The 16,956-nt window shown below is 46.3% G+C and overlaps 1 protein-coding gene across 2 annotated transcripts in view; it reads left to right on the forward strand.

The window, feature by feature from the left end:
- AMOTL1 (angiomotin like 1) overlaps positions 1 to 16,956 on the forward strand; it is a 61,725-nt gene that overhangs the window by 32,818 nt on the left and 11,951 nt on the right. For both annotated transcript variants that reach the window (XM_037377466.1, XM_037377467.1), the window contains 4 exons: positions 326 to 470; positions 1,534 to 1,623; positions 9,322 to 9,467; positions 15,758 to 15,907. In XM_037377466.1, coding sequence (XP_037233363.1) covers positions 326 to 470; positions 1,534 to 1,623; positions 9,322 to 9,467; positions 15,758 to 15,907 — 531 coding nt within the window. The remainder of the gene's footprint in view (positions 1 to 325; positions 471 to 1,533; positions 1,624 to 9,321; positions 9,468 to 15,757; positions 15,908 to 16,956) is intronic.

The following is a 16,956-nucleotide window of genomic DNA, read 5'->3' on the forward strand; positions in this document are numbered from 1 at the left end:
GAGGAAAGGCAACCAAGCAGTTACATCAAGTCCAGCCCACCCCAGGGTTTTTTGGGAGCTTCCAGCAAGGTGTCATGGGGGCATTGTGGCATGGCAAGCTACCCCACAGGGTGTTTGCAGGGATTCCAACTGTAGGAACCTCCAGCACTGCCAGAGCTTCACTCTGTCCTCTGCTGGGGAGGTTGGTCATTGTAGAGCTGGTGGCTGGTGTGACACTTGGCACGAGCATTGCCCCAACCCCCACACAGCATCAGAACACTCTGGGCAAACACTGGGATGCAACATGTTCCTGCTCGGCTTTAACAGGAGCTCTCTCTCCTTTCAGTTTGAAATAGAGATTCAGAGGATTTCAGAAGCTTATGAGGGCTTGGTCAAGACCACCACTAAAAGGGAGTCTCTGGACAAGGCAATGAGAAACAAACTCGAAGGAGAAATTAGGAGACTTCATGACTTCAACAGGGATCTCCGTGGTATGTTACTCTTGCTTGTGTGGGTTTTTTTTTCCTGTGGTTGACATGGTGTTTCATTTCTCACAAGCTCCAGAGCAGCAGGCTTTAGAGGAGTAGCTTCACCTGTGTTATAGGTAAACATCTTGAGAATCAGGCCCTGCTCATTGGCATGAGACAAAATTGCTGTCACCCTCCTGGTGGCAAGGAAACCTTCTGGCAAAATATGAGAGTCAGCTTCAGATGGTGCCTTTGTGCTTAGTGCTTGCAAATACTGATTTGACAGCAGGCCCACCAGTTCCAAGGTCTTGTCCAGCTCTAACAAGCTGAAGAGCAAGTTGCAATATAGAGCAATGCTGTGCAACCCATAAATCTCAAAGTTCAGTGCCTTCACAAATCAGTAGCAAGTAGCAAAGCATATCTCTTTTTTGTATTAAAAGCATAAAACTGAGGGTATATCCTTTTGAGAAAGCAGGATATATTGGGTAGCTGTTACCTGTCCAAGTTCCTGATAGGGGTAGTGTGGTAGCTCTTTGTGCAGTGAGGTGCCTTCTGCAATCTGGCTCATGCTTTTTGCAATAGTGCAAGGAGGCTCACATGGTCTTTTTGGGGGAGGGAGGCACTTGAAGGCAGGACCTGCCTAGGAAAGGCTGTCTCTGGCTCCAGAAAGCTGCTCTCCTCCCAGAGCAAGGATTGGTGTCACTGGGCTGGGGGCTGCCTTCCCCCAGGGTGTCTCACTGCACCAGGGCAGCACTCCACTGCAGGAAGGCACCCATCCCCTTGCAAAGCTGGGTAGTTCAGATTGCAAATGCCTTGTGCATTTTGGACAGTGTGAGAGATTAACTGCCTGAGCATGTCGGCTGCTAATGGTAGAGGCTTTTCCCCTAGCTTCTGTAAATCTGAATGACACAGCTTCATGGAAGAGGTCAAAGGGCCTCGTCTTTTATGTATATGTCAGCCTCCATTTTAATGTCCTCCTTCAGAGAGTCTATTTATACTGCTCTGCTGGCATGCATCTTATTTTCTTGGTTGGCCTAAAATTTTATATACATATATTTATACTTAAAGTATTTCCTGTTTTTTGCAGAACGACTGGAGACAGCCAATAGGCAGCTTGCCAGCAGAGACTTTGATGGACATGAAGATAAGTCAACAGAGGGCCTTTATGTCACTCAGAGTGAGTACTGTGCTAATCTGTTTTGAAGCTACATATATATATATATACTTATACACGCATACGTACACATATGTATGTGATGGAGTGGAGGTGAATATTTCTATTAGTTGTTGTTGTCCTTATGGCTTGGTTTTACTCAGCTAGCTCGTCACATACTCTTACTTAAGCTGCGGACTGGATTGTTTAGGCCATTTTTTTTTCTCTCTGAGCACCAGAACCAGGCAATGGGAGTTAATGGTAACACAACTTAGCTTATTTTTGATAAATATTTATCTGACATTGTGAAGTGTTGCTTGCAGGGATCATCTCTAGAGATGCATGCTTTTTAGAGAAGCCAGATTCTTCTCTTGGCTGGGAAAAGCCCAGAGCAACCTCTGATGACTTGTCAGGGCCATGGTTCGACTAACAGGGTGGAGAGCAGAGCTGGACCATACTTTTCACAAAGGACTGAAGAGGCAAAGATTTTACAACTGCTGATGCTGTGAAAAGCATCTATTTCAAACAAAGTTTAGGCTCCCATAATGACTAGGCACAGTGCTGCAGCATTTCCCTGCCACGTGCTGATGGCTGCATGTGACCATCCAGATCAAGACCCAAGCAGCTGGTTGCTGCGTGACAGCGTGTGGCTTCTCTTGTATCCTGAGCATCTTCAGCATGCTTCCAGAAGGGCTTGACCACCTGGGAGCTGTGCAGTACCTCGTGGGCTTAAATGCCACTGAAACTAACCTCTGTGTACAGCTAATCCTTCTGTTTCATTTATTGCACCAAGAGCTTCCTTGGAAGATGAGCTGCAACTGCAGATCCTTAAGTGGAGAACCAGCCACCTCCATTAGCAGTACCACTCAGCGTGCCTCACCACCAGCCCTGCAACATCCACCAGCTGCTCCAAATGCAGGAGGGCCTTCTCCTAGCTCCCACCAGCAGTCATGGTGCCAGCGTGGCAACTTTGCTGATAATTTAGTGGATGTGTGCACAAACCAGAAGAGAAGCTAATGACCTTTTCCATGACTCTGTTAGCTTTGCCATATTAGCAGATGCCACAAGGGTGTGGAGATACTGCTGCGAATCCAAGGGGATGATCTGTTAAGAAAATAGCATTGCTATGTAAGTCTTTTCATCCTTGGGAAAAGTTCAGACAGGGTAAGTTGCACAGTGCAAATTGCAGACTGGGATCTGCTGTCTTGGCAGCCTTGGCATTGCCTGGCAATGTTCCCATATACTGGTAGCTACAAGGGGGAGTTAAACCGCAAGGATGGACTCAGTTTGAGTCATTTTCCAGCACATAAACATGCTCTGTGCTTCTACTGATAAATATCTAGCAATAAAACTTTGTGCTGTGCACTCAGCATATTGCTGCTATCGGTTCACAGCTTACGAACAAATATAGCTTTTCGGATCCTATCACATAAGACAGTTGGGATGCTTGGAGAGTCTCCTGGCTAGGCCAGAGAGCTAAATGTTACTAATGTAATGCAGAGTGCTTCCAGGAATAGAAAAATGGGCACGTGTAAAACAGGTTCTCTTCAGTTGTGTTCTTTGGGCTGCTGGGGCACAGGCAGTAATGACCTTGGTATCAGAGTTTCAGCCTAAAACATCCCTCTGAGAGCCCATAAAAGGTTTTGCTTGGAAATCCTCTGTTACTGACTCCATTTATATGCTGAGTCATATATATATATAGATAGATATATATATAAAGGATATTATATATCCAGGGGCAGACCATGACTGGCGTTGCACCTCACTGCCAACATGGAGGTTTTGCAAGCACGGTCTGTACCTTCCTCACATCTTTTAATGGGATGCTTAGGCAGAAAACTGAGAGGAGGAGTGCAGCTTGTTTTAGCTGCCATGTGTACACTTGTCTACTAAGACTGAAATAGTCATTTTTACAAGATGAGAAAAAATAGTACTTACATGTGCTCCCATCAGCTGTTGCAATTTTTCATGAAACTCATGTTTGTTTTTTTCATAAGGGTAGTAGCTTATTAAGTCAGATTAGTAAATGCACATCTTAGTTTTCATTAGGAAAGCAAAAGTAGATTTCTAGTTCCTATGTTTATGGGAAACAGCTTGAAAACATGACCCTTAACACCCCCAACCCAAATTACATAAAAAGACTCCAACATCAGCAGATTCCTAAAAGTTATCTTTTTTAAGCCAGTCTCATGATGGGATGAAGAAGGAAAGATACAACTGTTAACGTTTTTTTAACACTTGTGCTTGGTAGTACTGCAAACACAGAATTAATACTGTGGTTAAACTCCAGTAACAGGAAAAACTCCCTGAAAAATAGGTCTGGCAAGGCAGGACATTCAGAGCTCTCCCATTAGCAGTGCAACAGGGCAGAGTGGTCATGTGCTCTGAGATGAAGACCAAAGGTGACAAAAACTTTTATTTTTTGTAATAGTAATAGGCAATGCCAGGCCGCGTGCCTCAAAGTATTAAGTGCTAGGCATTTGTGCCTAAGAAAAATGTTACTGTTGTATCAGGGGTAGGAGAGAACTCACAGCCTGTTAGTTTCATGATAATTATGTGATGCTTTGTCAGATAAAAAGGTTCTTTTAAGGAAAGACATGAAACAGTGACCAATGAAGGCGTATGGACCCATATAGGTGAGCGAACAACCAGGCAGGAGGAGGATGAGAGATGCTGTGGAAAGGGAGAGGCAGGAAGACTGAAGGCATTTTCAAGGGCTTAGGGCAGAGAGAAAGTTTATGATGCAGCACATCATGGGAAAAAAATGTTTTGGTGAAGTCCTGAGAATTTTGTGTGTTTTCCTGGGATTTCTGGACTTAGAGGCAGCCTTGTCAGAGCAGAGGTTCCTCCAAGGGGCTGTTTTTTCAAGTGTCTGAGGCAGATTGGGGTCTGTGCCCATCCCTGTGGCTCTGCACCCATTAGTGTGGATAGTTTTGACCGTATGTTGATAGACCCTCACGCTTCATGGGAGTATTCAGTGGATGTGCCACATACTTTTGTGTATATCTATATATCTGTCCTTAATATCCCAGGCAAAGAAATATTCCCATCAAATTAATCCAGCCAAAGAAAATGCCTGCAATAGGTGTTTCTGAGAATGGGGTCTTGGGCAGACGAAGAACCATTCAATGTTAAGACAGGAAGTAATCAGGGCAGAGGCAGAAGTGAGGAGTGAGTGAAAGAGACCTCATTTCACAGCCATCAGCTACACGCAGGGAGGTTGGGGAGCTGCTTCCCCCATGTACCCAGAGCCAAGGGCACCTGCACAGGGAGCAGCATCCTGAAGAAACAGTGTTGTATAGAAAAACGAGTCTGTTTTGCTTGACTTCCCCTTACCCTCTGAAGGAAAGTAGCGTGGGAAATCTGATATCAGTTTTCAAGACATGAAGGTCACATTCTCCCCTGACTTCTACGTCACGACATGCAAATGGAAATGCCCAAGATGTAAATCAGACCAAGTTTAAGCTGCCTGCGATACTTTGTAGGGTAAGGAAGGCCATCATGAGCTTCAATGGAGATTTGGTGACTTCCTCTGACAATTAGAGCACCAAACCTTTCTGCATCCCTGCTTAGGTCAGTGACCATGAGAAACTCTGTACCCTGAACCATTTGTCAAATATGTTACAATTGACCATAATTATTAATTCCAGTGCAGAATCTCTTAATCACCACGTGAGAAAACAGACTCAGAGACTCAGGCATGACCTCCTGCAGCTTCTCAGCCTTTTCTTGGTGCTGATGTGGCCCAGACTCTGGAGAGCTGTCGGGTGCTTGCCATTTGTGAGCAAAACTGGAAGAGAAGATTGGAATGAGCTCTTTTGGCGTTTGTGTCTGTCTTTTTTTTTCTTTTTTTTTTTTTTTTTTTTTTTTTCCTCACGGAGACCTGCCAGTGAGCATGGAAAGAAATGCTTCATTTCCCAGTTCTGCATTGCTGCTCCAGGCCTGCCTTGGCCCAGCCTAGTCGGTGTCAAACCACAGCTGCAGAGGGCTGCAGCAAGGCTTGGCCAGAGGGATGAGTGGACTCATGGATGGATGGTTGCTTTGCTGCTCCTCTGGAGGGAACTGTCAGTATCTGGACCTGGCAACCTGGCCCTTTTTAATGTGCAGAGAATTTAGTAAAGCTGTGGAAAACCTCCCAGCTGGCTGCATGGAGTGAACGAGCTCTATTTATTCATTCTGCTTATTCTTACAGGGTGGAAACCAGCTGCTGAAAGGTCTTTGGAACAGGCAACAAGGTCCTTTCCTCATTTTAGATTCCTTCTGCTGGACACTCCGGGCGGAGTGGCAGGGCATAATGGGCCCATCCCGCTCTTTAGCCCGTTGCCTTGCTGCCCCAGCAGCCTTTTGGGAAGATCAGGGCACTAGATTAGCCAAGTCCCATCTTGAGCTGGATGAGCAGAAGAGGTGACTCTGATGCCCCATCCTGGTTAATCAGCTGGTTCGAGGGTAACTGTAGCAGCTGCCGTGGCGTACAGCCATGCCCATGGACAGTGGATGACAGAGCTCCTCCGTACACTTGCCATGTTCAGAGCTGCAAGACTGACAAGAGGCTAAGGAAATCCCGCAGGTTTCAAGAAAGGCATGGTCACCAGACAGCATCTGGAATCAGCAGCTCTGAGTGAAGAGCCACCATTGGGAAGTGCAAACCTGTGTAAGAGAAGTTGTTGGAAATGCCACAAGGGATGTGGTACAGGAGCCAATCTTGTTTTCAGCAAGTCTCCTGCAGCCAAATAAGGCTCTCACTGCCGTAACGGGATATATTTTCTTCTGTCAGCTATGGTCATTCTGTAGGAACAAGGAATGTCTTTGAAGTATGTCCATGTTACTACTCCACAATATCACAGCAAGGAGAAAAGCAGCTTGCAATGTATTGAGATGGTCGTTAAATTGGTCAGATAAGTTGATGCTTAGGTATAATGTGTGAAAAGCTGGGGGTCCCATGTGAGTGTAGGGAAGAGGTGGCACAGATTGAGTGTATCTTTCTGCCTAATGTTTCTGCTTCAAAGCAGAGTCAAGACTGGTCTACTCTTGGTGTACCTACCCAGCCTGACAACTCAAAAAGCCTGCTTGTGAAGCACTGAAGCAGGCTCTTTGCCTCATCTCCTCTTTCTTCTACCCAGCCAGAGTATGGGTGTAATGTCCTCAGTGTTGTTGAAGTACAACAGTCAGAGGCAATGGATAGGAAGCTGTGAGATTACAACTGTAAATTGCAGCAGAGAAGCCTTTTGGGAACTATTCATAATGGGATGTGGCAGTGACCTACCAGAAGATAGATACAGTTATTAGCTGGAGTCTGTTAGGGAAAAAACATCTGTCTGGGCACATGTATGCAAGGGTAGCACAGTGAAACAGTATTTTTTGACTTGAAGGATACCTTGTATGTACTTGAAGAGAATTTACAGTATATTAAACAAAGTCCTTCTTTACTAAGAATTAATGCAATATAGGAAAGTACTTTTAAAATGCGTCTCCAGCATTTTGCAGGGAGAAGCTGGTGTAGACAAGTGTTGAGAGCTGTTAAGTAAATTTTTCTTGCCAGCTTTCTGGTGGGTTCAGCATAATCTTGTCCTCCATTGGAGGGGGTGGGTAGAAAACACAATGCAGCAGGGCAGGCTGACTGCTTTGAATTCCTGGGATGAAAGTTGAATGTGAAGATCCCAAATCCTGTTTTCCTATATGTGCTGTCCTGAAGTGTAACATGAAACATGGGTTTCAAATCCGGAGCAGATCAAGCATGGTCCCAGCATGAGGTGGTAGAGTGCCACAGGGCTTAAATAGCGTTCATCTTCCAGCTTCTTCACCCTCTAATAAAATTAGCTGCTTGATAGTTTGCCCAGATTTATACTTTTGTACAATAGATTAATATTCCTTATGGTTAGTTTGATTGAAACAAATGTATTTGTGTTGAAGGAAGAGGCCTGCGTGTCCAATATAAAATTCCTTACCGACATGGGAAGGTTAAGGCCACATCGTACTGAGGTGGCTCATGGTGGCAGTCTGTAGCACGGTGTGCACAGCACTCACTGGCCTTTGCTCATGGACTTTGCAGAGGCCAATGTGCCAGTGGTGCTGCCAGGATTTCTTTTTGTGAAGTGCTGAATTCTTCTGTTTAGGATAAATAGGAAGACAGCTGGGTGGGTTTGGGCTCACCTCGTGCACTTGTGCCTTGTTCCACGTGGCTCAGCTTGTATGCATCTCACCTCGCTGCAGGGATCCACTGATAGTGTGTAAATTAAACTTGTTCTTATCCCTCCTGTAATTAAGGAAGAATAAGGCACTTCTGGGGTAGTTCAGGTCTGAAATGGGCTGGCTTTGGCCATGTGGAGTTTCCTGACCCTCCCTGCGGGAAGGTGGATGGTAGAGCTTCCAGCTTGAGTGGTCACACTTGGGTGGGATGGGCTGCATGTTAGGGGCAGATTTTCCGTGTTTCAGTGTTTTTGGAGCAACTTTTCACCTCAGTTAAAAAATAATAAATTCTGTAATGCTGTATTTAAAAAGTCAAAAATCAAAACAATGTTTAATTGGTGCCAAATTAATTTTTGGAGGAAATTTTCCTTCCTGGGGGCATTCCAAGAGCTCTATTTTTGTCATCATTTAGAACAAAAACCAGATTTTGAAATCTCAGATTTCAGTGAATAAAACCTCCATCCCCTGCTTGCTCCAATCATTAACTGTTTGTGGTCCAGCGCTGGTGATCCTGTGCTTGGCCCACGATGCTCATGTTCCCTGAAATGGCTCTCAGCACAGTCAGGGCAGAGGTAGATGGAGCCAAGCATTTCCCCAGGCAGCTTGCCAGAACAGTCAATGGTGGGCCTGCAGTTTGTTGCCGAAGAAAAAGATGTGAGTAAAGCTGACTGAATTCAGCTGTTTTTTTTAATGTTTTTTAAATCTTATCCAAAGAACGGATGATTTTTTAGCACAGAGGTTATCTACATGTTTTAGTCTCACTACTGATGTGTTAAGGTGTTTAACAGGAGGGGAGCACCGGTCGCTGAACCCTTAGGTGGTGTAGGACTGGAAAGTCACCCAGGGCCCCTGCAGGAGTTGAAATACCTGTCATGACCTCATTTTCTCTGCATGGCCAGAGAAAGCCCATTTAGATGCCTGCTGTCTTATTCTTCCTTATTTCTTTCTCCTGTTTCCATTTTCAGGATGTCCAGCACAGATCTGTGTTCGTTATTTGGCTTCTTCACATGTTCTATATCTCATGATCCCCATCCTTGCAAATAGAACAGACCAGGCACAGCACAGCCCACATCCATGGGGCTAAGGTTTCTTGCCCATTAGAGAAGAGCAGCAGCATCCAAGCTGGCACCTATAAAGAGTCCTTGACATAAGCTGTTTTCAGGCAGGGTCTGGGCATTGTATGGGAAAGAAGTAGCTGGTGCAAGCCAAAATTTTGCATGGAGAACATTGAGTTCAGCAGAATGGACAATTATGAGGCAGTGCTCAGGTCCACAAGCTCTGCTAGTGCAGATGCAGCCCAAGTTGCCACTTGTCTCTGCTGGTGGTGCTTGCGTAAGGCTGGCCACTGAGGGGCTGAGCCTTGGCAGTACGGACTTGTTGCCCACTGTGTCTCGGCACTGTGTTGTAATGGCCCTAATCACTGCTGCTTCACATAATTTCTGCTTTTCTAGGGAGATGGCAGCTTACCTCTGGTGTGTGGCACAGGGCCTGTGAGCTGTCCTCCTGGAGTGGCTCTTGTTCTTGTCTTTCTTCCAGACAAAGAGCACTTGAAGGAGAAGGAGAAGCTGGAGATGGAGCTGGCAGCTGTGCGCTCTGCCAATGAAGACCAGCGGAGGCACATTGAGATCCTCGACCAGGCCCTAAACAATGCGCAAGCCAAGGTCATCAAACTGGAAGAGGAGGTGAGGCACGGGCAACATTCTGTGCTCTGAGGATAGTGGTGGCTTGTAGTTAACGCTTTCTCTCTCCAAGTCCCAAATCTCTTCTAGCCATGATGTGGCAGATCTTCCTGCTCCCCTTGCACTGGCCATCTCAGAGAGAAAATGTGTAGTTATACAATACTGAGCCAAACTAGCAAGCAAAGGAGACCACAGTTGTTTTCAGAGCAGAGCTTCCAACACGTAACCAGGAACAACAACAAACTCAACTAGCTGGTGGCTGAGGTAATGGTAAGTCTTAACAGAAATATCGAATAAAAAGCTGACTACTCACTGACTTGGGACTGTGGTACAAATGTGTGATGTTGGTGTATTCCATTTCTCCCCAAAGAATGCCAGGAGGCTTTTGAGATGTGAACAGCAGTGCAGGGCTCAGTAACTTCACATCTAAACAGTGGTCTTAAAAGATCGGGCTGATCTGGCTGGAAGCAGACTGTCCATGATTTAGAGGTACTAAGAGCTGCAGGTTTCATTTGAGTGTTGAAGAAAACCCATCTTACCATGAGACCCAAGAAGTGCCATCTGTGCTAATCTCCCAAGAGGTATTTAAGCAATGATCCTATAAGCCTGATAGTGAAAATAAGTATTCAGATCGGAAGAGAAATCCCAGGAACAGAGGACTCTTCAAACTGACAGACAAATACAGAACAACATGTAGTACTTGAAAGCTGAAGCTAAATGAACTCAACATGCAAATAATGCTCAGTTTTAAGTATAACTAAGAGTGATGTTGTCAATTCTCTGTTACTGGAGGTCTTTAAGTCTCAGTTTATTGTGTTCCTTAAGGACCTTCAATCAGGAGGTGTGGATTTAATGACTAATTGAAAGCCTATGTATTTTGGCAGATCAGGCAAGACTGCCAAAACAGGCCTTTTTGGCCCTAAAATCTCTGTCCATGGGACCAACAAAGAGGGAGGATGTTTTATGTGGAATAAAAGAAACTTAATCTTCAGTATCTGAGTGGCCAGATCATTGGTGAGCCTCTACCCTAGCAGGCTTGGTAGGGGTTCATGCTCTGGCATAGACTGCTGGCATGATCTTGGGCAGGTCTGTTCCCCTTCAGCGCCTCATTTCCCACCTGCACCCCCTCCAGGGTCAGCCTGGGGATGAATCCACAGGAACCTGCTGGGTGCATGGATGCAAGGGGTCTTGTGAGAAGCAGGGAAGGTCTTTTCTCAAATACCTGCAAGTAACTTACGTGCAGTTCATTGTCTTGAAAAGATGAAGGGTGAATTGACGTCAGTGCTATTTAAAAGTTTTTTGTCAGGGTATCCAGCATGACAGATCCCTGTTAGGCTAAGTAATGGTTACCTTAAAAGTCGGGAAGATTTAAGGTACTGTATGTAAATGCTGAAGGCATTGCTTTATTGTTCCTGACTTTCTATTTAGAAACATTCTAGAAACTCCATTCCCTCCAGCGGATACACTCAGCAGCAATAAGAGGATCACATTAAGTTTAACTGCTCCTTTGTTAGTTAGACTAAAGCCTGCTTACTGTCCCAGTGTATTTGGGGCAGTCCCTTCGGGGTAGCTGCAGGAGCTAGCATACCTTTAATCTGTTTAATCTGTACATAATTCATTTGATGCTGTTTGCCTTAAAGGCAACCAGAGGTCTTCTATTTGCATTTCATTACAAAGTGGCTGAATAAAAGAATGTTTTAGGTGGCAACACCTGCTCCTACAGTCGCAGTGTCAGGCAGGAGATGGGAAGAAATACGTTTAGCTCCTGGCTGCTCCACAAACTGTTGCTGTGGTATTGGCAGGTAACATTGACGTGCTGAACACCCACTGGGGAAGGCAGCAGAAGCATAAACACAGATTGCCAGGCAGGTGGTATAAGAAGCTACCCTGTGCCTGCTGGTTTGTAGCGAACACGTTTGCAGCCTTAGGGCTGTATCTCTAAGAGCTTTTCAGTTGCCAGTTTCTGGTCTAGTCATCCAACAGAATTGTATCTCTGCTGAGCATCAGAGCTAGGGGTCGTGGACTGTGGGACTGGTGGAGCTGAGGAGAGGGCAAATGTTCCCCTTTAGAGAGCTGCTAACCTCCTGCCTGGGGCATGGCAGATGTTATGGAGGTGGTAATGTCTTGGCCAGGGCATGGTGGATCTCAGAGGTGACAATGTGTGAAGGTGATACAACAGTATTTGTCAGAGTTTGTCTGTCAGAACCCTCAACCTGAGCAAACCCATGTTGACCTGGTAGTGTTTAACTGCTTTTGCATTCTGGGGGGAGTTTGAATGAATTTTATCCCGGCAGCTGTGTTTTAATTGTTCAAGGTGGTGTCATGCAGTTTGGGTGAAGTGCAGTTAATCTGTGACTGCTGGCGTGTGCCCAAGCTCCTTTCTCTTGCTTTTGGCCTGTTTTCATCACTAAATCAAAGCACCTTTTCAATAGTCTCCAGTGTTTCTGGAGCTCAGTTTGACACATATGCAGCAGATACTGTTGAAGTTTAGAACCTTCATCTTAAACTAGGGATTTTTACTGTAATTTAAAATATATTGAAGGACACACAAAATCACTGAAATGAAAACGGCTATTATTATTAACAGAACTCTACCTCATGCACTGCTTTGTAAATCCACCCAGATTTCACCTACCACCAGAATGTAATTAAGTTTAACAGCTTTTTAAATTGATGCTTGAGAAATAAGCAGTAGCTACTAAGTTAAATTAACATAAGATAGTGTACTATGTAAATCTACATTATCCTGAGTGCCTGCTGGTAGAAGGATTTAATTCAAAAAATGTAGGTGGTATTATCACCACATGTCGTTTAGGAGACTGCTGCTGGAATCATGTGTCTGGTCCATGCTTTGGATAGAAGACTGAATAATCAAAGAGGGTTCAGAAAACAGCTGTAGAATTTATTTGGGGCCCAGAAGCTGCTGTTTGCTGTGAACAAATGAAGTGAAGAGGTGGCTGAGCTCCAGACGGTGCACATGAACATGAAGAAGGGGTTGCTTAATCACCCAGATTAAACATTGCTCTTTAATGTAAGAAGAAATAATGAGATGCAGTGTTTGGGGGCTAAAGCTGAGCAAATCAGGCCAGAAATATAGTAATTAACAATGAAACAACCTACTTAGGGTGATAGTGGATTCTCCATCTCTTAGTCTTTAACTCAAACCTCGTATCAACAGAATGATAGTCTGTTTCTCAAACTGGAGTTATGTTCCTAGTGCAGATATTTTTCCAAGACCCACTCATCTTTACTCAGACTTATTTGCATGGATCACCCCCTTTTAGCCTTAGGTCTTCTTCATCTTTATTTTCCTAAGCCCTCGACAGTGTCCAGGCAAGTTTGCTGATCTTGTAAATATATGAATTGTTTCATTAAATGTTTCTTGCTCTAATAGATCACAATTTGGAAACAGAATAAGAAGTAATTTGCTTAAATTGCATAAGAGAAAGCCAGATTAGGCATTAGGGTAAAAGTTTTCTGGCAGTAAAGGAAAATAAGCCGTGAAGTAGTTTGCAGGGGGAGGTTGTGGAGTCCCTACTCCTGGAGGGTTTTGTACACAGATTATATAGACATGTGCCAGGTAGAGCTGATGCTACCTTGCAGTGAAAGGATACACTGGTACCTCTCCAGGTGCCATCCAGCTTTCTTTTATTTGAGTTTGTGTGTCTGTGAGGTAGCGGAGCTCAGTATCATGTATTTCTGATTGCAGTTCCCCTCCTGTATGGATGCAATGCCCATTAATTTAAAAAAAAACATTTTGTACTCAGTTTTTTAAATGTATGGGTGTATTTTTTGCTTATGAATCTACAGGCAGGATAGAAAAGTCAGAATTGGCTCAAGATTCAATTACAAATTTATGAATGTGGGAACTGTCTTGTGGCATAACTCCAACAAAGTGGTTTTCTAAGGCGGTGGACGCGTGTGCATCACCTCAGCCACGCAGGCAGAGGTGCACTCATGCATGAGCATGTGAACCCTGGGGCTTAGAGGGCTGCTGCAAAGCAAAATTCTGGCTGCTGTGGTGCAGATGGACCCTCTAGCATCTGGGAGGATGTGGGGGAGCAGGTGAGGGCTGCTGCCAAGGAGGGACCCTGGGGGAGCCCCCTTCCCCACTCCGATCCACGCTGGTGCAGCTGGGAGGTGGCACAGGCACCCTCCTACTGCCAAAATAGCACATCCAGCAAGAAGCCACTGCTGCGTCTGTTCTGCCGAGTTGTGAGCTTCCAAGGAATTCAGTCTTCATGCTGCTGCCAGAGACTAGCAGGGATTATAATCTCATTAATTTTCATGGAAAGCCCTGGGAGCCATAAGCATTAGCCTGGATTACAGCAGGGCTGGGGAGGTCACGCTGCCAGTTGTTGGCTCTGGCTGGGAATGTTTGTGTAGGCCAAGCTTTTCTTTTGCTGCGAACAAGCATGTATTTCACTGCACGTGTGACATGGATGGATTTAGGGTGGCAGAAGAACAATTTCAAGAAAAAAGTTGGTTTATTATCGTTGTAATCAGCAGGAGGGGATCTGGGTGAGTCCAGCGCTGTATAAGTGAAAAAAAAATCACAGCTGCTTTGCATCGTGTGAGTCCTGGGCTAAGCAGAGGACCTGGGGTGGAGGGGAGCCCCACAGAGCAGGGGGTACTCCGCACTGGTGTTTATTTGGTCCACATGCCCAGGAACAAGGCAGCAAACTTCTCACTACATCCCCTTGATATTTAGACACAGATATTTTGTAGCTATGGGTTCTATATCATAACCCACAGAGGTAGGCACTAGGATATCGTTTTGGCCCTGGCCTTGCCAGTTCACAGCATTTTTCTAGCTTCTCTTACTTATCTCATTCCCCAGTGTCAACCGGGGTTGATGTGTTTTTCTGCCTCCTGTTTTGCTTCTGAAAAACCCGAGGTCTCAAACAAGTGTACAAATAAAGGAGGGAGACTAAAAGTCCTAAAGAGGATCTTAGTGATCATGGCAATGACCTTGAGCATGCCCCATTAACCCCCAGCTCTGAGGCTTGGCAAAGCCTGCATGATCCAGCATTCAGACCCATTCATCTTCCCTTTCCAAGTCAGGTGGTTCAATTGAGAGTGTTTTGGGGTCCTTTGGGGTTTGTCGAGGTCTTTTTGGATTTGCGGCTTCAGTTTGTGTGCACTGTTGCTTTCTCTGCGACAAGGCAAATACCTTTAGAAAGGTAAATTCATTCATGCTTGTGAAGAGAAAATGCATGACAGAAGGCTGGGGGAGAAGAGAACTGGGTTTCCTGAGGTTGGGACTGCAGCCCATGAGGTGAGCAGGCAGCCCCTGCTGCCGCAGCCCCTTGGGCAAGTTTTCAGGTCAGTGTCCACACTCCCTGGGGACAAGGATGGCTCACGGACACCCAGGTGTGCCTGGCCCCTGTGAACTCACCTATTCTCTGTGCCAGGTTTTGGCAGGGGGTCGGGTATCAGCGCAGGCTTTGCTGCCCATCCCAGTGCCCAGGGCAGCAGATGCCCAGTGTGTCTGGTGTCTGCAGCCTTCTCTCCCCAGGGCCTCTCAAACATGCCAGCTCCTGCTGTGAGCCCCAGTTATGATACCCTGTGGTGTCACTGAGTGCCTGGTGGCATGGTAGGAGGCCAGAAGTGGGGATAGCCACTAAGCACCCTGAATGTCTGCAGTCCATTTGCAAATTCCTTTTGGAGTATGCTGCTTGAGCAATCTGTGGCCATAAAACCCTGTATTGCAAAATCCTTGTGTCATGTTTAGCCTTTCAGTAATCTCATTATCTATATAAGGAGGGCCTGGCTTTAGCTGCCAGCACATCTATACATCAGCATGGCCAAGCCTGTGAGCACGATAGAGCAGATGGAGCACTTCTGGCTGCTGCCACTCCACTTGTTCCACCTGCATTGAAGAGATTCACAGGTTTGAAAAGAGAGGCTCTCTTTGGGCGCAGACAGTGTGCCGAGTGTCACCAGATGATAAAACCCACCAGGATTCCTCTTCGCTGAGGCCAGCCTGTGAGCTTGCCTAAAAGAGTATCCACCAACGTGACAGCTCTTGCCTAGAAATGGCCGGGGGGATTCATGGCTGGCAGATCCCCAGTGGGTGGAAGATCTGGGCAGTGTTCCCTCTGAAAGGGGTAGAGCTGTCCCAGTGATGCCTGCTGCCCTTTCCCTGCCCATCAGAGGGGCACCATCCTTCCCCTGGAGAAACTCTCTGAAGCAAACGGCCAAAGCCATGCTCAAGCCCAGCACATGCCTGCAAGTATGCAGGGGTCCTGGCGGCCCAGGGCAGGGGTGACCTGACCCCTTGTCTCCCACAGCTGCGCAGGAAGCAGGCCTATGTGGAGAAGGTGGAGAAGCTGCAGCAGGCACTGACACAGCTGCAGGTGGCCTGCGAGAAGAGGGAGCAGATGGAGCGGCGGCTGCGCACGCGCCTGGAGCGAGAGCTGGACTCGCTGCGGATGCAGCAGGTGAGGATGGGGTGGTCTGTGCAGGCCCCTAGCATGGGACCTTTGCCATTGCTTTTAAAGAGGAACAGTTGCTCACAGCCCTGCCAGGTGCCACATTACTTTTAGGTTCCCCTTAGATGGGGTTGTGGATGCCCCTGTCATTGGAAGTGTTCGAGGCCAGGCTGGATGGGGCTTTGAGCCACCTGATCTAGTGGAAGATGTCCCTGCCTATGACAGGGAAGTTGGACTTAGATGGTCTTTGAAGGCCCCTTCCAACCCAAACCGTTCCATGATTCTAATCTTCAGCAGAGGACAGGGAAGCTCTGCAGTGGGGCTGCAGGACACAGCCAAACCCCACCTGCTGTGGGGCTGGGAGGTCCTGGCTGCCCTGCCCCAGGGCAGGCAGGGCTCTGTCCCCTTGTGTGCCCCCACTCCAGCCAAGGGAAAACATCCTTGCAGATTTCTCTCCAGCAATCACAGGTTGTGCAAGCTTCACACTGAAAGAGGAGAGGAAAGGTGTGGTACATGTGGGCATGAGATTTAGCCCGCAGATTTTAGCAGATCTTTCATTGATAAAACAAGGTGGCATGATGTAGGAGCAAGAACTTGGGCCGTATTTGTTCTGGGCAGAGCTGATGTACATGGTTCACAGAAACCTCTACCCATGACAGATCTGGAGATAAATGGTGTCATCTTCAGACAATAAATTACTTAAATATCATTCCACTCCAGAATGGGCTAAAGTATAGATTTGCATTTCTGTGTATGTCCCCTTGTTTTTTGGCAGCCCTTTTGTCCTTAGAGGGATAGTGTTATTCTTGTATTTCATGCAGTTTGTTGTTTCTCCTCCATCCCCAAGTCCCAAAGTGCAGTCATCTGTGAAAAGGGAAAAAAAAAAGGGCATTAGGTGTTTACAGGGAGGATTTCCAGGCCCAAACACATGAGCATTGGCTCCAGAGGAGAGCGAGCAGATGTACTATGTGTATCAAACCACTGTTTGGGGAGAAAACAGCAACACAGGCAAAGCATGATGCTCTTGTAACTCTTGAAGGGCTCACTCGTATCCCTGT

This window comes from Falco rusticolus, chromosome 2 (assembly GCF_015220075.1).
Source record: "Falco rusticolus isolate bFalRus1 chromosome 2, bFalRus1.pri, whole genome shotgun sequence".
Classification (NCBI taxonomy): domain Eukaryota; kingdom Metazoa; phylum Chordata; class Aves; order Falconiformes; family Falconidae; genus Falco; species Falco rusticolus.